Here is a 23,556-nt window from a genome sequence, read left to right as displayed (position 1 = left end):
ATGCAGGAAACTGCTGCAGTGTCAATGTTCACCCACAGAGTGTTGAGTTTGGGGAGGGATCAAATCGTGCTTCTTCCCTTCTGAAATTCAGGATTTCCTGGAGAGGAGGAGATCTGATTGGGGTCACCAGCTCAGCTCCCTGGGTCAGGGCTTGGAGCAGCTCCCTGTCAGTGCTCAGAGCAGCTGAGGCCGCAGAGCAGGAGGGTTTTGGTAGCTGTGGGTTTGTGGGAGTGTCTGCACTCCTGAGTGCCGGTGTTTGAGGGCTCTGCAGTGACTGTTCCCTCCAGGCTGCAGAAATCCGCCCAGGACACCATCAGTGTGAGGAGTCTGCTTTCTTTGATGAGCTCCTGGGCAAAGCAGAGCCCGGCCCTGGCAGAGAAGGTGGCAAAGGCCTGGTGGCACCCAGGGGAGCAGGAGAACCTCGGCAGAGAGAGAATCCCAGCCTGGCTGAGGCTGAGGGCTCTGGCCCTGCGAGGAGGAGCCGTTTCTGGGGTGTCCCAGCTCCTGCTCTGTGTGCATTAACTGCTGATAATGAGGGGTTAATTGTGAGGAGTGGCTTTGCTGATTAGGTCAGAACTGTTCTAGAGTGGGTCCTGCACCTGGCATGCCAGGGGGTGAGAGTGAAGGGATTGCTGTATGGGTGCCAGTGCATGGTGCTGCATGGGTGCATTGTGCTGCCTGGGTGCATGGTGCTGCATGGGAGTCAGTGCATTATGCTGCATGGGTGCTTTGTGCTGCATTTGGTGTCTTGTGCTGCCTGGGAGCTGGTGCATGGTGCTGCACGGGTGCATTGTGCTGCATGGGAGTGGGTGCATTGTGCTGCATGGGAGCATGGTGTGGCATGGGTACACTGTGCATGATGCTGCATGGAGCTGGTGACTTGTGCTGCATCGGTGACTTGTGCTGCCTGGGAGCATTGTGCTGCATGGGAGCATTGGGGTGCATGGGGACTGGTGCATTGCACTGCATGGAGATGGGTGCATGGTGCTGCCTGGGTGCAGGTGTATTTTGCAGCCTGGGTGCTGAGGATGCAGGGTGCTGTTTGGCACAGGTACCCTGCTGGAGCTGAGCTGTGTGTGCCCTGTGGGAGCTCTCCCCTCTCCCCTCTCCCAGCTGGGTTTCCCTGGTGCATCCCAGCCACCCCTCAGCAGGAACATCCCAGGAGCAGGATGGGGCAGGATCAGGGCCCAGCAGTGAAGCAGAAACTCACCCAGGCAGCATTTCTGTGCAGCGGGGCTGGGCAGGGCCCTCAGCTCTGTGTGCAGCTGCACTGAGACCTGCACAGGGCAGGGAGCTCACAGAGCCATGGAATTGTTAAAGCTGGCAAAGGCCTTCAGGTCATGGAGCCCAGGCATTCCCCAGCACTGCCAAGGCCTCCTCTGACCATTCCATGTTCCTGAAACAGGAATAATAAATACAGGCATCCCTCCAAGTGAGGGTGGGTCTGATATCCTGAGGTGGCAGAGGTGCCCCAGCCCTGCCTGCTGTGCCTGGCACCAGGGAGAGCTTGTGGAATTCTGCTGCAGACAAATCATCTCAGTTACTGTGGCTGCCCTCCCCTCTCATCAGCCAAACCCCACCGTTCTTGTGTGCAGACAGTTTTAAAAGTGAAATAAAGCACAAGGTCCACAATTTATCCACCAGGGGCTCTGTCCTCAGGCAGGTGAGGGCAGTGCCCATGCAGGGAATAAGGTCAGCACAGTCTGGGCTGGTTGCTTTGGGTGCCTTTCCCCTTGGAAGGGTTTGCACAGACCCTGTGTTCAATGTCACTGACAGACAAGACTGCATCCCTGGCTTTGAGAATAAACTAATACCCAAAGCAAAAGATCCTGGGACTCATTCTTGCTCTCCAGTCCCAAAGTCTGAATGTCCAGGTTGGTCCCCACATCAGAGTGAGAGTTTTCTTGTTCTACTATAAATCCCTTTGTAGGTGACACTCATTTTCCTCATCCCACTTGAGTGTCTCTGTGTTGGGATCTGCATTTTCCCCTGGAATGGGGGTGTCACCTCATGATGACACTCCATGTTCCTAGAAGGCTAATTTATTATTTTATGTTACTATATTATATAAAAGAGTGCCATACAGACAAGGTCACCAGCCTTGTCTGACAGCAGCCCAGAGGGGAGCAGGTGACACGTGGGGATGTGGCCACTGGGGTAAATATGAAATGCCAGTGTCACTCTGAGGAACAGCTTCTAGTTCAGGTGAGGATTGCAGGTGAGCCAGGTGAGTCTGCAGCAGGGTTAGGGCAATTAAACAGGGGCAAATAATTAATTTGTTGATTAACTGAAGCACAGGTTCTGCTTCAGTTAATCAACAAATTAATTATTTGTTCTGCTCCTGAAGAATGGCAGAACTGGCTGGAACCAGAGCCCCTGGGGAGGTGTTATGTGTGTGTGTACACATTTATTTAGAATGATTTCTGTAAGAATGTATCACTCTTGCACAGTCTGTACTGTTTGTGGGGTAGCCAGAGGGCCCGAATTAGAGTCAGACTCTTCATGTTCAGATCCCCAGAGAGCAGAATCTCCTCTGGGCTTCCAGCATGACAGTGGCAGCAGCCTGTGAGAGGGGAATCTCCTTCCCAGGCAGAATTTGGAGCGCTGTGAGAGGGCAGCAGGGCACAGCCAGCACCGCTCCCTCAGGAACAGGCTGTTGGTGCACTTGCCAAGGCTAAAAGGCCCTGCTGGTGCCAGGTATGTGTGGGATCTCAGGATCTGAGTCCTGAGATGCCGAGCCACCGAGACCACCCTTGGGGGCTCGGGAGTCCTGGAATGTTCCAGAAGTGTCTGGTGGCTGGACTTTGATCCTACACGGGAGAGGACACCTGTATGAAGATAAGAGGACTTCACCGGGGTGAATGGTGAAGGGATTAGTTAATTAGAGGTGAGACACAGGGTTTAGGATTTCTGTACAGGGGGGTTTAGAGAAGTAAGATGGAGGAATTGGGGTGTGTCCTGTCCTTCTTCTTCTTCTTCTTCTCCTCCATCTTCTTTGGTGATGGTGGCACTTTTGGATTGGTTATTACTGAAAGTGCACGGGGTAATAAGAATAAATGGTATTGGGGAAAAATGATAAATATTGTACACGTAACCATGGGTATAAAGATAGGTGGCTGCCTGGAGGGCAGCACAATGTGCCCATGGCTGACTGCTGAGCAGAGCTCTGTTGGGCTGAAAGAAAATCTTTTAGATAAACAATTAATAAACATAAAAACCGAAAGAAGAACAGAAGCCTCTTCTCGTCCTTCGATACGCGGGCTGCCCCAAGGCCACTCCGGGCCTTTCCAGGCCCTTCAAACAGCCGAAAAACTGACAGGTATGGGCCTTGCCAGCCCCGTGGCAGGACCTGGTGGCAGATCCCTCCCTGCTCAGCAGTGCATTCCAGGCTGCTCTGCTTGGCTGCAGACAGGCCCAGAGCTTGTCCTGCTGGGAGCTGGTTCCGTTCCATGGATGATCAGCTCCTTTCCTGTTCCCTGAGCCTGGCAGCCCCTGCCTCCCTCTGCCCTCGGTGCCTGCCCGTGCCTGGGGCTCTCCTGGCCCCCCGAGCTGTTTCACACTCTGGCAGTGCTTGGGTGAGCACCTCTGCTGCTCCTCCTCCTGCTGCACTTTGTGACAGCGCTCACAGGGGTTGTCAGGGGACGGAAGAGACGAGAATGTTGGCTCCGTGGTCAGAAGGCTTGATGTGTTATTTTATGGTATATGTATTACATTAAAACTACACTAAAAAAAATAGAAGGTGAGTCCCAAACAAGCAGGGCCAGGCTCACACAAGGAGCCCCTTTCCCCTCCATGCTGAGCCATGGACCAGGGCTGAGAGCTCAGGGAGAATCCAGAGTCCCCTCCTGCTCTGGTCCCACAGCAGAGCTGCTCATCCCACTGGGGTGAATCTGAACTGACTCCACAGTCAGACTGAATTGAATTAAATCTGAACTGACTCCACAGTCAGACTGAATTGAATTAAATCTGAGCTGACTCCACAATCAGACTGAATCTGAGCTGACTCCACAGTCAGACTGAATCTGAATTAAATCTGAACTGACTCCACAGTCAGACTGAATTGAATTAAATCTGAGCTGACTCCACAATCAGACTGAATCTGAACTGACTCCACAATCAGACTGATTTAATTATATTAGAATATATAAGGATATATCATATCCTATCATATCATACCATACTATATCATACTATAGCGTACTATACTACATTATACTACATTATTATATTATTATACTATACTAAAACCAATACAGTATATAATATATACTATATTATAGTATATAATACTGTGCTATCTAAAGAATAGAGAAAGGATACAGACAGAATTTTCCGATTGAAAATGATTCAAATTCTACAAAAACATTTATTTTGACTCCTCCCAGCTCATGGGTGACTCACAGGGAATACCCCTCTGCACAAGCACCTTCTGTGAATCTCAAGTGCTTGCCTTGGATTTCTGGACACAGCTGCCAACACTGAAATCATTTAGGGGAAAAACAATTCCTCCTCAATCATCTGTGGAACGTGCTCTGCTTTGGTTATCACTTATGCTTGATCTTATTGTTCCTTTTTCTCTTCCTTGCCCTTGCTGAAGGAAATGCTAATAATTAGAGTATTTCTGTCAGAGCAATAAAGAGCAAATCTGACAAGCTTGGCTTCTGATTTCATTGTTCTTTTCCAGCTGTTTGTTGTTCTCTCTGAAGCCTTGTGTTTAGATGCTGCTTGTTCCTGCACGGCCTTTGATGATCCAAGCAATCCCTAATGAAGGGGGCAGAGCCTTGCAGGAAAACAATTCCAAGGCCTTTCTCTTTATTGTGTCAGTATTGCCACAAGATTCATCTACAAACTGGAAAATATATCAGGAATTGTAGGGCCACAAAAAGACTGAAGTTCTGATCCCCAGTTCAGTTTGGTGCTGACAGTTCAGATCCTCTGTGGATCTCTGTGTGTCAGCAGCCCTGCTTTTCCCACCAGTTCCATTCTGGTTTGCTTTTAACCACTTTCGAGAACATTTGGAGGTAAAATTCCCTTTCTGAACTCTCTGTAACCTCATTTCCTTAATTTCTGAGTAGTTCAAAGTCTCTGTTGTGGGACAGGAGCTACAATCACCAGAGGTTGTGGTGGCAAAGCAGCAAGAGGATCAAGATTTCACAGTTCTGGTGTTTCACTGCTGCTCTTAAAAGTGCTTTGAGGACCAATGAAGCTAATGACAAGTTTTGGAAATAGTTTGAATTTAAACTGGGAAAAGCAGAGGACTCTAAAGGCTTTGGGGCAGGGAAGCAGCCACTGGAACAAGGGAGTGTCTGTGCTTTGGGTGGGATGCACAGTTACTGAGCCATGGCCATGCTGAGTGGCTTTGCCCCAGCCAGCTGGGATGGAGGAATCCAGGAGAGGCCCTGCAAGGTCTGCCCTTCTCCTCTCCCAGGACTTTTCCATCCCTTTCCAAGGGGAAGGACTCTGGGATAGCAATGTGTCCCATGAAAGCCAAAGGCCCCTTGCTGGGTCTCCTGTCCTGCACAGCTTGGCTTTGCCAAAGTGGGCCCAGTAATTTTTAAACACTTCTATTATTATAAAATTATTATTATTATTATTATTATTATTATTATTATTATTATTATTATTAAATTATTATTATTATCATTATTATTATTATCATTATTATCATCATCATTATTATTATTAAAAGCAACATTATTATTATTATCATTATTACTTTTATTATTATAATTATCATTATTGTTATTTAAAGTATTATTATAATTATCATTATCATTATTATTATTTTATAAAGTAATACGAATTAGTACTTTAATTATTATTATTCATACCACCAGGAGAAAATGACTTCAACATTTAGAGCTCACCTCAGGGCAAGGTTACCATTCTGGGGACGCATTCAGATATTTCAGGAAACAATGAATTTATTCTGCCTGTGAGAGTCCATGACCCTCCAAAGTGAGCGTTGCCTGGTTGTGTCCCCCCAGCTCGCCCCTGCTGAAGCTGCCTCTGCCAGGGACGGGCCCCGTGGAGTTCAGCACCCCCCTGAAGGACTACGCTCCCCCCGGGGAGCAGGGAGCGCAGCCTGGGGAGCCCGGGGAGCGCCCCGACTGGGTGAGTGTGCTGGGGACACTGGGGACATCATGGGGACATCATGGGGACACTGGGGAGCAGGGAGCGCAGCCTGGGGAGCCCGGGGAGCGCCCCGACTGGGTGAGTGTGCTGGGGACACTGGGGACATCATGGGGACATCATGGGGACATGGGGAGCAGCGCATGCAGCCTGGGGAGCGCCCCGACTGGGTGAGTGTGCTGGGGACACTGGGGACATCATGGGGACATCATGGGGACATCATGGGGACACTGGGGAGGGACACAGCCATGCTGGGGACACAGCCCCTGGGGAGCAGGGAATGCAGCACGGGGAGCCGGGGAGCGCCCCGACGGGTGAGTGGGGGCCACTGGGACATCATGGGGACATCATGGGGACATCATGGACATGGGGACATCAGGAAAACTGGGGAGCAGGAATGCAGCACGGGGAGCCCCGACTGGGTGAGTGTGCTGGGAACTGGGGGCATCATGGGGACATCATGGACATCTGGGGACAGGGGGACACAGCCATGCTGGGGACACAGCTCCTGGGGAGCAGGGAATGCAGCACGGGGAGCCCAGGGAGCACCCCGACTGGGTGAGTGTGCTGGGGACACTGGGTAGGGGACACTGGGGACATGGGGACATCATGGGGACACTGGGGAGGGACACAGCCGTGCTGGGGACACAGCCCCTGGGGAGCAGGGAATGCAGCACGGGGAGCCCGGGGAGTGCCCCAACTGGGTGAGTGTGCTGGGGACACTGGGTAGGGGACATGGGGACATCATGGGAGACACTGGGGAGCAGGGAATGCAGCACGGGGAGCGCCCCGACTGGGTGAGTGTGCTGGGGACACTGGGGATATCATGGGGACATCATCAGGACATGGGGAGCAGGGAATGCAGCACGGGGAGCCCGGAGAGCGCCCCGACTGGGTGAGTGTGCTGGGGACATCGTGGGGACATAGGGAGGGACACAGCCCCCGGGGAGCGCCCTGGCTGGGTGAATGTGCTGGGGACATCATGGGGACACTGGGGAGGGGACATGGTCCTGCTGGTCATGGTCAGGGGACACGGCCCTGCTGGGCTGCCCAGCACCCGGTGGCCCAGAGCAGCTGTGGCTGCCCCTGCATCCCTGAAGTGTCCCCGGCCAGGCTGGACACTGGGGCTGGAGCAGCAGGGACAGTGGGAGCTGTCCCTGCCATGGCAGGGGTGGCACTGGGTGGCTCTGAGGTCCCCACAGCACAAACAGAGAACCAGACTCATTTTGTTCTTGCCTGCTGAGTGCTGTCGTGTTCCACCTCTGATTTGGGAAGGGAGAACAGAGTCTGGCAAAGCCATTCTGTGGTAGGAAGGAAATGACGAATGTGACTCCATGTTCTTAGAAGGCTGATTTATTATTTTATGTTACTATATTATATAAAAGAATGCTATACTAAACTATACTAAAGAATAAAGAAAGGATATTTACAGAAGGCTTAACGTGATACTAATGAAAAAAACTCCTTCCAGAGCCCCAACACAGCCTGACTGTGATTGATCATGAAGTAAAAACAATTCACATGTTGGACAAACAATCGTCAACCACATTCCAAAGCAGCAAAACACAGGAGAAGCAAATGAGATAATATGGTTTTCCTTTTTCTCTGTGGCTTCTCCCCTTCTCAGGAGAGAAATCTTGGGCAAGGGGATTTTTCTAGAAAATATGGCAGTTGTGGGGTTTTAGTTGTTGTATTTTTTGGGTTTGGATTAAAGGGACTTGAGATGATAGTTTATATTTGGACTTAATTGTTTATTATTTTTATTAGTAAAACAGTTTTATTACTGTAAGTTTGGCATTTTTTTATTAGAAGGCACAAAATGGTTAACAGTTTTTTGTTACAAGGTTTTTAAAGACTAAACTAATTAAGAGCTGACACTTAGATAAATTTTTTAACTTTATAATTGATTTTAAAGAGCTTGCAATGCAGACTTTTTTACTTAATTACAAAATGCTATTTAAAGAAGAAGGAGGAAGAAGTATGAAGAAGAAACTTAGGATAACATTCTGTGTTTTCTGTTTTGTTTTTATTTACAGTATACTACAAATCTTAAATTTCTCACTAAGTTATATACTTACACTACTCTGTAATTTATTTTACACTTTTGTGGATTCCAGTCTATCTTGAAGTTTAGGAAACTTTCTCTATGAATGAGAGTCAAAGTCAGTGCTCGTCCCAGAGCAGACAGAGAAATATTTTTGGTGCTTTGGGTTTCCACATGGCAAAGGGATTTTTCCAGCAAATATGGCAGTGACACCGTTCCTGCTCTGGTTCTCTGGTTGTGGGAATGTTTAAAATCAGAGGGGTTTAGGAAAGTATATCTAGTGAGATATTAGGAAGTTCTAAGTAATTTTTCAGTTGAGTTTTCAATTATTTTCTTTTTAGCATTCAGTAAATATTTTTTCTGTATTCTTTAGTGTAGTACCGCATAGTTATACTATATTATATTACTTTATTATACTGTATTATACTATATATACTATATTCTTTAATATAATATAGTATAATAAAGTAATAAACGAGCCTTCTGAGAACATAGAGTCAGATACATCATTCTCTCCCCTCGTTGGGGTTGTCCACATTTACAATAACAGACAAAGCTGATAGAGAGATTCTGTCATTAGAAGGTATGAAAAGGCGCTTTTTAATTAGAAATCTACAGTTTTTGTAGAAACAATGGTGGACTTAAGACCTGATTGGTGTAGCAATGATATTTTCTGAAAAATCCCTTTGCCAGGATTTTTCTCCTGAGAAGCTGAGAAGCCTCAGAGGAAATAAAAAACAATAATTATCTGCTGTTGTGGAATGCAGGAGGTGCATCTGTGATTGGTCCATGTTGGTTATTTCTAATTAATGGCCAATCACAGTGAGCTGTCTCAGACTCTCTGAGAGTCACGAGCTTTTGTTATCATTTTGTTATCATTCCACTTCTTTCTTTGCAAGCCTTCTGATGAAATCCTTTCTTCTGTTCTTTAGTATCGTTTAATATATCAATATTAAACTATACTAATATTAATATTAGTATAGTTTAATATATCAATATTAAACTATAAAATATTAGTATAGTTTAATAACTATACTAAATACTAATATTCTTAATTAAACTGTACTATACTATAGTATAGTAAACTACTAAACTATACTAATATTAAACTATAATATTAAACTATACTAATATTAATATCGTTTAATATATAATTTTCTTCTAATATCATAAATATCATAAAATAATAAATCAGCCTTCTGAAACATGGAGTCATGATTCTCATCTCTTCCCTCATCCTGGGACCCCTGTGAACAGCACCCCAGATTGGTTTTTAGGAATGTTCTGGCAAACTATGACTAGCACACTCTGGAGAATCATATCTGTAAACAGAGTTACAGAGAGAGAGATAATAATTGCTTTGATTCTTTCTCTGAGGAGACTTCCCAGGAGGGCCCTGGGGCAGCTGTGTGTGTGTGTCTGTGTGTGCTCAGCCATGCCCTGACCCTGCCCCATGTCCCCGCAGTACGTGGGTGCCCCCGTGGCCTACATCCAGCAGATCTTTGTGAAGGCCACCGTGTCCCCGTGGCAGAAGCAGCTGCTGGCCGTGGACGCGTTCCGCTCGCCGCTGGCCCGCGTCTTCCCGCTGGTGGAGGAGATCAGGAACCACGCCCTGAGGGACAGGTGAGCCCGGGGCTGCTGGGGCACACCTGCCTGCTGGTGCCACAGGATTGCACGTGGGACAGGCATTGGCTCGTCTGGCTGCTGAACCGAACTGTGGCACTGTGGTGTGTCACCCCACAGACACTTGGATGTGTGGTGTTTCACCCCACAGACACTTTTGGCTGTGGGTGTGTGGTGTTTCACCCCACAGACACTTGGATGTGTGGTGTTTCACCCCACAGACACTTTTGGCCAGCTGGGTGTGTGGTGTTTCACCCCACAGACACTTGGATGTGTGGTGTTTCACCCCACAGACACTTTTGGCCAGCTGGGTGTGTGGTGTTTCACCCCACAGACACTTGGATGTGTGGTGTTTCACCCCACAGACACTTTTGGCTGTGGGTGTGTGGTGTTTCACCCCACAGACACTTTGGGCTGGCTGGGTGTGTGGTGTTTCACCCCACAGACACTTGGATGTGTGTTGTTTCACCCCACAGACACTTTTGGCTGTGGGTGTGTGGTGTTTCACCCCACAGACACTTGGCTGTGGGTGTGTGGTGTTTGACCCCACAGTCACTTTTGGCTGTGGGTGTGTGGTGTTTGACCCCACAGACACTTTTGGCTGTGGGTGTGTGGTGTTTCACCCCACAGACACTTTGGGCTGGTGGGTGTGTGGTGTTTCACCCCACAGACCCTTTTGGCTGTACAATGTGTGGTGTTTCACCCCACAGACCCTTTTGGCTGTGGGTGTGTGGTGTTTTACCCCACAGACACTTTGGGCTGGCTGGGTGTGTGGTGTTTCACCCTACAGACGCTTTGGGCTGTACAATGTGTGGTGTTTGACCCCACAGACACTTTTGGCTGTGGGTGTGTGGTGTTTCACCCCACAGACACTTTTGGCTGTACAATGTGTGGTGTTTGATCCCACAGACCCTTTTGGCTGTACAATGTGTGGTGTTTGACCCCACAGACACTTTTGGCTGTACAATGTGTGGTGTTTGACCCCACAGACACTTTTGGCTGTGGGTGTGTGGTGTTTCACCCCACAGACACTTGGCTGTGGGTGTGTGGTGTTTCACCCCACAGACACTTGGATGTGTGGTGTTTCACCCCACAGACACTTTTGGCTGTGGGTGTGTGGTGTTTCACCCCACAGACACTTTTGGCTGTGGGTGTGTGGTGTTTCACCCCACAGACACTTTTGGCTGGCTGGGTGTGTGGTGTTTCACCCCACAGACACTTTTGGCTGTACAATGTGTGGTGTTTCACCCCACAGACACTTTTGGCTGGCTGGGTGTGTGGTGTTTCACCCCACAGACACTTTGGGCTGGCTGGGTGCTGCACTGGGCCCGTGGGGACAAGGCCAGGCCTGCAGGAGCTCTGGGGGTGCTGGGATGGAGCTTCCCCCCATAACAGGGGCTGCTCCTCAGGTTTCCCTCTGTGGAGAAGCTTTAAGGCGATGCTGAAGGAAAGGAGTCGGTTCTGATGGAGGGTTTGGATGCAGAGCTTTATTCTGGCCCACAGGCCTCTGAATGCAGCACCAGCTCCAACAGAACTCCCTGAGCCCGTGGTTCCTCACTCTTTTACCCAGGGAAGGGAAGGAGGGATGGGATAGGGAGCCACCAGCCAGGTACAAGGGACAAAGGACACCTGGATGGCCCAGTGCCCCCCAGGGATAGAGGGCATCCTGTGAATCTGCCAGTTCTGGAATTCCGGGACTGACAGACAGTGCTGGAAGGGGAAAGGAGAGGTGGCTGACACACCTGGGAGGGAATTATCAGGGCAGGAACTGGGGTTCTGTGGTAAACCCTGAAATCACAGCAACTCCTGGCCGCAGAGAGCTGCCCTAGGGCTGGGCAAGAGCTGCTGGTGTCCTACAGGTGGGATCCATCCTGCACCTGGGGCAGCTCACACCTGTGCTGGAGCATTCCCTGTGCTGCAGGTCAGGCACTGGAAATGCTCAGGAATTCTCTGTTCAGAGCCCAGAGGGGCCTGTGAGGGGACACAGGTGTCTCAGAATGCCCTCACCACCACACCAGCTCCACATCACAGGGGCTTCTGGGCCACTGCTGCAATTTCCTGCTGAGGAACCTTCTCCTGGCCTTCTTTGGCTGATTTTCAGACCAGTTTGTTCCTGCTTTGCTTTATCCTGCTGCAGCCTTTGTACAACAGCAGCTTTCCTCAGCTCCCAGGAGTTTCCAGGGCAGCTCCCACTCCCCAGCCCAGCCCCTTGATAAAATCCAGACAGAAATCTCTGGGCTCCCAGGTGAGAGGCTCAGCACTCCAGGTGCCACCCTGGTCCTGCTGCTGTCAGTGGGACATTCCTGAAGGTGGGAGAGCAGAACCACACACAGATTGTCAGGGGAGTCTCACTTGTGGGGTGTTTTCCATGGAAAGGCTTTTCCTGAAACCTCTCTGAGATCACAAGTCTGTTTTTTGTGCCCACTCACATCAGTTTTGCACAATAAGAGGTGATTTATTAATGTCCCCATGTCCCTCTGTCCTTTCCAGCTGACAAGACCCCACCTCGAAACAGAAATCCTTTTTTACTCCCATGTGGGGTCTTTATCTTTGTGCTGTTAACAGAAAGGGTATTAAATTCATCATTTAATGATGAATTTAGCTGATGATTTGTCCTTTTGGGGACCCCTCCTTCACCCCCAGCTGCTACCATCAGAGGTCATGTTTTAGAAATGCCATTTTTGCTTTTCAGATTTGCTCAGCTTTCCCCTCCCTGGCAGCTCCCCCAGCCTTGGCGCTGACCTTGTGGCCGTGTTCTCTCCCCCTTATCCTGTGGGATAATCTTTGTTGCCAATTCCAGGCAGAAACAACGAGCTCCCAGGCCTGTGCTGTGCTCTCATTATCTCCCTTGTCTTCTCATTGTATTCTCATTATCTCCCTTGGCATTGCCCTTGATGAGCACTGATGCAACACAGAAACAAAATTATTACTTTTGTTATTATTCTGCACACCACCAGGAGAAAATTACTTCAGCATTTAGACCTAAACCTTGGGGCAAGGTTACCTTTTTGGGGATGCATCCAGATATTTCAGGAAACATCTAATTTTGAGATAAAGTCTGCAATTACCTCAAAAGTCATAATGAAGTTCTTGTTTGTTGCCAGTAACAAAGCTGAGAGGAATAATTTTTGTACGTGCAAACTGGCTGGTTTTGTTTTCTATTTTCTATTCTTTTCTATTCTGTTATGTGTCTTTTATATTATTTTATATTCCAGGAGGGAGCTGCAGGTTGTTAAGTGTCCCTGGGCAGGTGTAAGTGCTCAGATGGGTGTTTCCATGGGCTGCACTGATCTGTGTAAAGGTCAGGAGTGCCCTGGGTCTGTGCCTTGCCCCAGCTGTGGGTTTGGTGTCACTGTGCACCCTCAGCATCCCCCAGGGACAGGGCTGGCAGCCTGGAGCGGCCCTGGCCTTATCTGCAGCATGAGCTCTTATCTCTGCCGCATTCCAGAGCTGATAAAATCCAAACCAGGGCCATCTGCTCCTCCTGGAGCCCTTTCCAGAGCCATCCCTGCATCAGTTCCTGTAAATGTTCACCCCCAAAGCTTTGGTCCCCATAAACACCATTTTTTTTGGAAGTGTATTTTCCATTGCTTTCCTTTGGATGCTGAGCCTTGTCCAGGTGTCCTGCCGTGAGCCACAGGGTGCACATTGTGCAGGGAGTGTTCACAAAGGCAAATCACCATTTCTGAATGTCTGTGCTCGTTGTTTGTAGTTATCATAGAAGGGATCTCTTCTGGAGAGGGACCTTACAGAGGCTGCAGTTCATTTGCCATCCTGAAGCACCTTCCTGAGATGTGCAGGGCCAGAGCCTCACACTTTGGCAGCAGTTTGAGTTTAAGGACTCCCTCTGGCCCACATGTTCTGGTGATGGCAAATGAGGTGTCTTTATAAAGTGAATTATTTATTAAACAGACAGAAAATCACAGGTGAAAGATGTTAATCACAATCACTTTCCAGTACGAAACTGAAGAAATGCCAGTGGATTAGAGCATAATTTATTTATTTACAACATAAACACTGCAGATGTGGAGGTGCCTGCGTTAAAGCTGGCAAAGGAATCTGGATGGATGGATGGATGGATGGATGGATGGATGGATGGATGGATGGATGGATGGATGGATGGATGGATGGATGGATGGATGGATGGATAATTAGATAGAGAGATGATAGATATATAGATTAAATAGATTGATAGATAATAGTTGGATAGATAGATGGAAGGATAGATAGATGATTGATAGATGGATAATAGATAGATAATAGATATATAGATGATAGATTAGATAGATAGATAATAGATGGATAGATAGATGATAGATACAGATAAAGATAGATAATAGATTTGATAGATGGATAGATAGATAGATAGATAGATAGATAGATAGATAGATAGATAGATGTAGGTATAGATACATAATGATTACTGATAAATAAAAAGCTACACTGACAAGGTATAGCATTAAGTGCAGAGTGTTAATGGTAACTGAGGACAACCCAAACAAGTAATTTTACCTGTATTGTTAACAGTCTGTGTGGATCAGGATGTTCCCCTCATGTTAAAATCATAGGAAAGGTGGGATGCAAATGAGGATCCAAGAAAAGCTCCTGGAGTTGATTTTTCAGTTGCAGTGATTGGAGGAGTTCAGTGATGGGTCAGTGACTCCCCTCACTTCCATTCATGGTTCTTAGCCCAGTGCTCCTCAGTGAAGTTCAGCATTTCACGTGTCCTTGCTCACCATGTCAAGTGTTAGACAGCTCTGCAATAACCTGGCCAAATGTGTGTGTAGCACAGAACAATCTGGTTATAGCCCCAGGAGATCACAGCTGGAATGAAACTCAAATTGTTCCCACCTACTGCAATGGGGAATTTCATACCTTACCCCAAGGAGATGGGAAGAGGTGCACAAAACTGATTCCAGAATCATATGAAAATTCAAGTTACGTTCAGGAGAAATCTTTCCACCCCCTGTGACAGCCAGAGTGAAGAGATGAGCGTTCTGAAGCAATGGCTCATATTCACTGCAAAACTACTGGGATAGACCATAAGCAAATATTAATCCAAACAGCTGAAAGCTCAAATGCTTCAGCATCTTAGCAATGCTGTCCAAGATTTCACCACTGTGCAGATCTGGGCTGTCAGTCCTTCCAGAGGGAGCATCACTCCAGCTGGAGGAAGGCCACTGGAAAATAAGTTTGGTGTGAAATTCTCCTTTTTCCTTTTCAGTCTCTGTTGGGAGGCATTGGGGTGGCTGACAGATCAGGGTGCTGTGCAATTAAGGACATTATTCTGTAAGAGCCTGAATGAGAAATGTGGGACTCCAGGGGCTCTCCAAAATGCAGTTTGTTGTATACAAAATGCAGTTTATTCCATCCAAGAGTCCAGGGCTGTGGGTGACAGAGCTGTGCCTACAGCTGTCAGCTCCAGCTGCAGGCAGGCCTGGAGACCCTTTGGTTTGGGTTACAATGCATTATATACTTTTCTGTGCTGAGCACCTTCATACAGCAGAACCAATCTGTACCTTAACTGTTATCTATAGCCTATCATAGCTGCTATAATTACCATATTCATGTCACTGTTCTCCAATCACCAAAAGTTAGTACATTACAGTTTAAGCTAGAAGTTGTTTTTCAGTTTTCTTGCAGTGGAAAATTCTGAGACTTTTTTCTATTTGCAACTTTGCTGCCTTGTTTGCCTGTGCTATCTTTCTGCTTGGTAAAAACATCTTCTTGTTTGGGGTGGGTTTATCCTTTGCTCTAAGCCATAAAACCCCTTCTAACTAACACACCCTTTGCCTCCTTGGTTAGCCAGTGAGACTGGCTCAGCAATTCCTTTCTTCTATATCAAAACTTGCTTCCATCTCTATTCCTCCATCAGGTTGCACATTCCAAAATCTTTCTGCCAAGCACACATATCTGTGAGACTTTCTGGTCAAACTTCCATCCTTCCCAAGTGTTCTGGACGTAACCATGCAGTGATTGTCGCTGCAGAGCTCCTCAGTGCTGCAGCTCCAGCCACAGCAGCGGGGTCAGTGCAGTGTGCCCTCTGTCCAGAGCTGCCTTTATTCATTCCCTGCAGTCTGTCAGTGGCTCCCTCCGGCCCTTGCCTTGCTGCCCCTTGCTGCCGGCTCCCGTGGGGGTGCACAGGCGGTTTCCGGGGGTGTCCGTGCCGGTCCCGGGTGTGCGGGGAGCCCCGGCGTTACCGGAGCCGCGGCTCGGTGCAGTTCCGGCCGTCGCCACACGAGGGCGCCCTGGGGCGGCCGGGCCCGCTAGTTGGGAGCAAAACACGGACTGGAACGAGGGTCCGGAGCGGAGCCTCCATCAGGGGCTCCTGGTGCTGTTAGAACCCAGAGCCACCCTGAACACCGGGTCAGAACCCACAGAACACCGGATTTGAACCCATAGAACATTGGGTTAGAACCCAGAGAACATCGGGTCAGAACCCACAGAACACCAGGTTAGAACCCAGAGAACACTGGGTTAGAACCCAGAGAACACTGGGTCAGAACCCACAGAACACGGATTTGAACCCATAGAATATGGGTTAGAACCCAGAGAACACTGGTCAGAACCACAGAACATAGGTCAGAACCCAGAGAACACTGGGTCAGAACCCACGAATGTCGAGTTACAACCACAGAACATCAGGTCAGAACCCACAGAACACCAGGTTAGAACCCAGAGAACACTGGGTCAGAACCCACAGTACATCAGGTCAGAACCCATAGAACACTGGGTTAGAACCCACAGAACATCGAGTCAGAACCCAGAGAACACTGGGTCAGAACCCACTGAATGTCGGGTTAGAACCCACAGAACATCAGGTCAGAACCCAGAGAACATCGGTTTAGAACCCACAGAACACTGGGTCAGAACCCACAGAATACCAGGTTAGAACCCACAGAGCATCGAGTCAGAACCCACAGCTACCTGAACATCAGGTTAGAACCCAGAGCCACCCGAACATCGGGTCAGAACCCACAGGACATCGGGTTATAACCCACAGAAAATTGGATCAGAACCCACAGAACATCGGGTCAGAACCCACAGAACATCGGGTTAGAACCCACAGAAAATTGGATCAGAACCTACAGAACATCGGGTTAGAACCCACAGAACACCGGGTCAGAACCCACAGCCACATTAGCACCGGGTCTCAGCTGCCCTCGGAGCCACAGGCACCATCCCAGGCTGGGCTGCCCTCAGCATGGCTGGCTTTGCCCCTGTCAGCTGTTCTGAAATCATCAATTTTGTCATCTGGAGCTGGTCAGAGAGACACAGGGCTCAGGAGAGCTCATGAAACCTGTTGGTCCATAGCAGTTATTTATTATATTTATATATATGTGTCTGTATAGATATATAGATTGTGAAAAACACCAATCACTTGTGTTAAAATTCTAAAGTTTATTAGTAATAAAATAACAATAAAAGAGTAATAAGAATAGTAATAAAAATTAGGACAATAAGAGACAATAAAGAGCAAAGAATTACGGATGTCTGGGTGCCTGGCACTCTGCCACAAAGCACACCTTGCTAACAAAGGATTAACCTTTAAAAGCAATAGCCTATTGCACATTCATAGATCTCATACATGTTTCAAACCAGGGTGTTTCTGCTTAATTTCAGCTTCCTCCCCCATCTTGTAAATCAGTTTTCTTGGTCCCTCAAAGTCTGGCTCTCCCAATAAGGTGGCAGTAATTCTTCTATTGGGATCTTGGTGTCTGTGCTGTTGTCTCTATACAAAGAATTTCTTGGTTATCTTTTCCATTCCTTGAGCTAGTTACAAAAAATATCTTACATCACATGGTTTCTATTTTAATGTTATGCTATAGCCTAAAAACAATATTTACCACAATACTTAAAGAGATTAATACAGCACTGCTTAAAAGAGATTAATACAGAACAACTTTCCAACAGAACACATACAGTATTAATTTTAATATTTGCAAAGAGCCAATCATATCATATGCATTTTTCACATAGATATACAAATAAATATATCGATATAGATAAAATATATATAGATATATAGATACAGATATAGATATAGATATACATATACATATACATATACATATATAATGATTACTGATAAAAAAAAGTTAGAGTGACAAGGTCTAGCATTAAATCCAGAGCATTCATAGTAGCTGAGGGCAATCCAAACAAATAATTTTACTTGTATTGATGTAGATTGAGGTACATATACAAACACACATATAAAATAAATAATATCTATTTTATTCATTTATTTATTTATTTATTTATTGTACTTATGTCTGATATCAGTTATTATAAATTATTTATATTGTAATGTATTATATTTATTATAATAATGTTATATTATTGTGATAAATATAATACATTATAATATTTATTGTAATAAATATGTAATCTGACATGACACAGAGGGTAACCTTTTATCCCAGCCAGATTCACGTGGCCCAAGGCACTGCTTTAGCAAACCCTTGGCCCAGAGGCACAGAGTGTTTTGTTACTTTTGCCCAGTAAAGGCAGTGCCAGCTTTGGCTGATTTTGTTCAGGTCCCAGCTGGCACTGGGGGTGCTGTGAGAATGCCTGGACACATCTTCCTGCTCAGTGCCAGCCCCTGCTTTGTGCTCCCAAAACCAGATTTTTTTGTGCAGTGTGCCCTCATTTGAGTGTAACCACCCACCCAGTCCATACCAGAGCTGTGCAGCTTCCTGTGGATCAGTTTTTGTGATTTTTAGCAGCTGGTCACCTTGTTGTCTGTGAAGTTTGGTCACTGGCTGAGCTCTGACCCATCCTGTGTGGATTTGCCCATGGGACTAAGCCTGTAACAGCAACCACTTCCCACCTTCCTTCTGCCAAACCTCCTTTCTTGGGGAATCAGAAAGATAGAAATCCTCACAAACACAAAATAATTTAATTTACAGCCTTAGAAGAAGCCTAAATTGATGTGAAAGCAAGTTACACAGACATCAAAGAGAAATCATCAACTTATGTTTCTATAAGTTATAGATATCTATAACTTTGTATAAGTTATGTTTCTATAGTTATAAGTATGTTTCTATAGTTATAAGTGTGTTTCTATAGTTATAAGTAAGAATAGGCCTTTAGTAAGATACTCATTAGATGTTAACATATTAGATAAGATATTGACATATTAGATAAGATAATGAAGGGTGTTATAGTACAGTAATGTAATAATGTGATTGTGATAGAATAAAGAGTTTGGATATTATAATAGGGACATATTTGTGTACATGTAATCAGGCCTTATTGGGCAAAAGTCTCCATACTGCAGTACAAAAAAGTGAAATGATAGATTAGAAAATCAAAACATACTCTGTGGAACTGTCCATTGTATTAGGAAGTTATACACTGTCCTACAACCAAGAACTTGTGACCATCCTAAGACTAAGCATCCTAGACACATGACAGTGAGTCCCCTGTTCACAAAATCCCATTCAGCTGGTTCAGATCACTGGGATGAGCCGGCCCCAGTGATTGATGCTTTAACTCCTCTGCCAGTGTTTGCAAAGCCTGTTTGTGGCTGTCAGGCCATTCCCAGATTTGGATTTTCCTCATTAATGTGCACAAGGGTCTTGCTATTCTAGAAAATCCAGTAATGTGATTTCTGCAGTATCCCAGAGTATCTTTTGAGGCTCCTTGTCAGTAGTGGGGGTAGATATAGCATCTGATTTTGTTTTATGTGGAATTCCAGCTTGGCCTGCTGCCCCCAGGTTCCCAGGAATTCCACTTCTTTAGAGGGCCTGGGCTCTGAGCTGAGGGCACTTCTATCCCCTCCCCGTTTAATCTGTTCTGGATATCCTGTGCCCTTGTTCTTACTGCACTTTCCTCCTCACCTCCTACCAATTTATGGTAAATCTGTGCTCCTGGTTTGTTGGGGTTCAGCTGAAGTGCTGTGTGCTGTGCTGGGTGAGTGCATAAATCCCTGAGGCAGGCACTTGAAGGTGGATTGTTCCTTCCCAAATGAATGCAGATCTGGGTTTATCTTCTTCCTGGACTGGGAAGAAACCATCAAACCCATCTTTTCCATGCCAGGCTGCCTCCCCTTTGTGTGCAGAGCCTGCAGAAGAGCTCTGCAGTATTTGGGGCTGCTGCAGGGAGTGCTTCTGTGTCAGCATCAAGCTTTGATAATCAACTGCTGAATGCCAGCTCCTGTCTCCTTTTGTCACCTGTCAAGCAGGGGAATGGTGAATGCATCCTGGATATAATGGCCCTTTGTTCTAAATCTTTAATTACTTCATTTATGCCTTGTTTGGCTGCAGGAGGCACAGGGTGCTGTTTAATGTTAGGAACAGGTAAAGCTGGAACCCTTTTAAGAGTCTGATTTTCCTGCCATTCCCTGGAAGATTACTCTGGGGTTTTGTTGGGTCCAAAGGACCAAAGATCCCTGGTTGGTAATTACAAAGTTTCCCTTTAAGGATGTCATATCCTAAAACGTTTTCTTCATGATCTGCCATCACAAATGTGTGTGAAGTTATTCCCTTTTCCCCAGGTAACCGTAAACACACTTTGGAGGTATAACAGAGAATACTTTTTCCATTAAAGCCGGTTAAATGAACTTCTCTATTTTTAAAGCCTAAGTTCAGCTTTTCACCATCCTTGGTAGTAATTAAAGAGGTCTGAGCTCCAGTGTCAGTTAAAAATGTCAAAGGCTGTCCTTTAACAGGGCAATGCACAGAAGGTTTCTGGTCTGGGGGAGTGCTGTGGGGTGTCTGTCAGTCAGAAATGCAGCTCCTGTCCCACTGGGAGAGCAGTGAGGAGTTTTTGGGCAGAGGGAGGTGCCAGAGCAGTGCTAACCCCATGGGGCCAGAATAACTGCACCAGGCAATAACGATAATTCCTGTGAGACTGCTCCTGTCTGGTCACTGGGCAGTGCCAGGCAGCAGAGCAGCTCCTGCTGGGGTGGCATGGACATGGCCTCTTACACTGCTCTGACCCACGGCTGCTCTGGCACTGGCCCTCCTGTCTGGGCTTGGAAAGCCAGGAATCTGCTAAGGAGGGCAGGAGCCTCCTCTGGAACGGAAAATGTCAATCCCCTCCCTCTGAATTGTTAGAATTTTGAAATCAAAAGGCTCTCAGGCAAAGAGATGGGAATAGGAATAACAGTTCTTTACTAGGGAAAGTAAAGAACTGTTTACCTATATTTTATATGCAAAAATAAAAATGCGATAGTAAAAACAAAAAACAAAAAACCAAAAAAACAAAAAAACCAAACAAAAAAAACCACAAAAAAAAAACAAAAAAAAACCAAACAAAAAACCCCCAAAAAACATTAACAAAAACCCAAACAAACAACCAACAACAACAACAAAAAGGAAAAAAACCCACAAAAAACGGCAAAAAACCACAGCCAGAGTGATCACAGTCCCTGCCCCCTGTGTGCCAGGGGGTGTCCCAGCCCCATCCATGGGGGCTCAGCCCTCCTGCAGTGCCAGCTGTGGCTCTGCTGCAGCACGGATCCTGCACAAGGGGGGAGTTTTCCTCTGCAGCTCCAGGGCTGCTGCAGATGGGCCTGGGCTCCCTCTGGCCATGCAGGGCAGCAGAAAGCTGCTCCTCTGGCAGTGCAGGGGGCAAAGGCTGCTGTGCTGTGCCAGGCTCAGATTGGATCCAGGTAGGAATGCTTGGCTCCTCCCCTGGGCGGAGCATCTCCCCATGGGATGCTGGGATTGGATCAGCCCTGCAGGGACACTCAGTGGGCGTGGACAGAAGATAATTAATAATTAATGTCTCATTAACAGCAGAGATCTCCTGGAGGAAGGATTGGCTGTGGGACAGATAAAGAAAACTGCCCAATGAACAGGAGATAACTGCCCCACCTTTAACAGGTGGCAAATAGAATACACACATATCTGACAACCCACGACACTTCCCACCAGTTTTACACCCACCCTGGGTCTTGCTTGAATTAGTTATTGCTAAGGATGATGCCAAAGCCAGGTTCCAGTTCACCCCAGTTCCACCTGTGTGCATTCTGAACCTCTCAGGAAATGCTCCTTTCCCCACAATGCAGAGGAAATAGGGAAACACCACCCCAGGTGCAGACATTGAACCGTGGGTGCATTTTGGAGCACCTCAATGGATGCACCTCAGGAAGGCTGGCCAGGACTCCTGTACAGTGTGTGGAGAGAGGTGCACAGAGGGGTTTGAGGTCTGCAAGAACTCCAGAGAGAGTTTCTCTGTTGGGTGGAAATGTCTTAAATGTAGAAGGGAAAGTGTGGTACCAGAGATGGGTGAGCAGTGAGAGCTGTGGGGCCTGGCAGCCCCAGGGATGCTGATGGAGCTCTGTGGCCTGTTCACAGGGCAGGGAGCCCAGCCTGCTCTCAGCTGTGAGGAGGAGGAGCAGCCACACCTGGTGCAGGTCCCTGGCGCGCTCCTCTCCCCACGCTTGGCCCTTGCCTGCCTGGGGTCCCTCAGCGCTGTGTTTGCCTTTCAGCTCCGGGGTCAGGAGCCTGGAGGAGGTGTGCCTGCAGGTGACAGACCTGCTGCCCGGCCTCAGGAAGCTGAGGAACCTGCTCCCAGAGCACGGCTGCCTGCTGCTGTCCCCAGGGAACTTCTGGCAGAACGACCGCGAGCGCTTCAACGCCGACCCAGATATCATCAAAACCATCCACCAGCATGAGCCAAAGACCTTGCAGACGTCAGCCACTCTCAAAGGTGAGCCAGGCAAGCTGAGAGCTGCCTGCAGCTTCATTGTTATTCCATCCTCACTAATTCCAGCACTGGAATTGCTGATAGTGCCAATTTGGGCAGGATTTTTTCATTCACAGCAGCCGAAGCTGCCCGCTCTTTGTTGTCTCTCATTTCATATGTGTATTGGAGCCCTGATCTGTATCTGTGAGAAGTGAACAGATCACTCAGTCAGGCTTCTTTCTGCAGGTAAAAATAGCAGGGTTTTGTTCCTCTCACTCTACACGAGCTCCAGCCTGGCTTTTCCCTCTGTCACACTCGAGGGCTGCCTCATTGTCACAGATAAATCAACATTCATCTTGCTCCCTGAGTGTTCCAGTTCCTTGCACACAGCCCGAGCTGACAATGGAGACCATAATGGATATCATAATGGATATTATAAAACTATTTTTACCTCTTAGAAAGAAACCTGTGCCCATGTGTGGGGTTGTTAATGGTTCCATAATGCCAGAGGAAATGCTGCTTTAAGCACAGGTTAGATCCTTTGGTTTTAAAGGAGCCTCAGAGATCTGGCAGTGTGTGATGTACCGTGTTACATGTCTGAAAAGGGGTTTGTAACCCTAAAGGAAGTTTGCTTTAAAGGCTGTTTTTGAGCACCCAGAGTGTTGATTTGTTGAAAAAATATGGATATTGATCTAGTACTGATATCCAACTGTCATGGCACAAAAACTCTCTAATAGTTAAAAGTTAGAAAGTGCATGTTTATTGTAGGATAGCTCCCAAATACACACTGCAGTTTATAGGTGATTACAGAGTCCTTTTATCTGTACAAGTATTGAATACCCAAAATACAGATACATTTTTATAACTTTGGTACATCCCATACCCCACTTCATATGGTAATTAGTTCAAAAGCTATTAAGCATGAGTAGTTTGTTCCTTGAAATGGGTCGGTGGTCCCTTTCATGGGGAGGGGTCCCAAAATGAGGAAGTAAATGAAGTCTTCCTCGTTCTGACCTTTCTACCTTTTCAATGCAAATGTGACAAATGAACCCTTGGTATAGCTCCCATTCCCCATCTCCAGCTGGTTTCAGAACAGAGGAGGCCACAATTGTCTGCTGTTC

The 23,556-nt window shown here is 47.1% G+C and overlaps 1 protein-coding gene across 2 annotated transcripts in view; it reads left to right on the top strand.

The window, feature by feature from the left end:
- The window catches only part of SCAP (SREBF chaperone), a 64,352-nt gene that overhangs the window by 17,236 nt on the left and 23,560 nt on the right, over positions 1–23,556 (top strand). For both annotated transcript variants that reach the window (XM_064703705.1, XM_064703704.1), the window contains exons 3-5: positions 5,988–6,114; positions 9,642–9,799; positions 22,239–22,459. In XM_064703705.1, coding sequence (XP_064559775.1) covers positions 5,988–6,114; positions 9,642–9,799; positions 22,239–22,459 — 506 coding nt within the window. The remainder of the gene's footprint in view (positions 1–5,987; positions 6,115–9,641; positions 9,800–22,238; positions 22,460–23,556) is intronic.

The sequence above is a fragment of the Zonotrichia leucophrys genome, chromosome 2 (assembly GCF_028769735.1).
Source record: "Zonotrichia leucophrys gambelii isolate GWCS_2022_RI chromosome 2, RI_Zleu_2.0, whole genome shotgun sequence".
Lineage (NCBI taxonomy): Eukaryota > Metazoa > Chordata > Aves > Passeriformes > Passerellidae > Zonotrichia > Zonotrichia leucophrys.
This window is presented reverse-complemented; position numbering and strand designations above follow the sequence as displayed.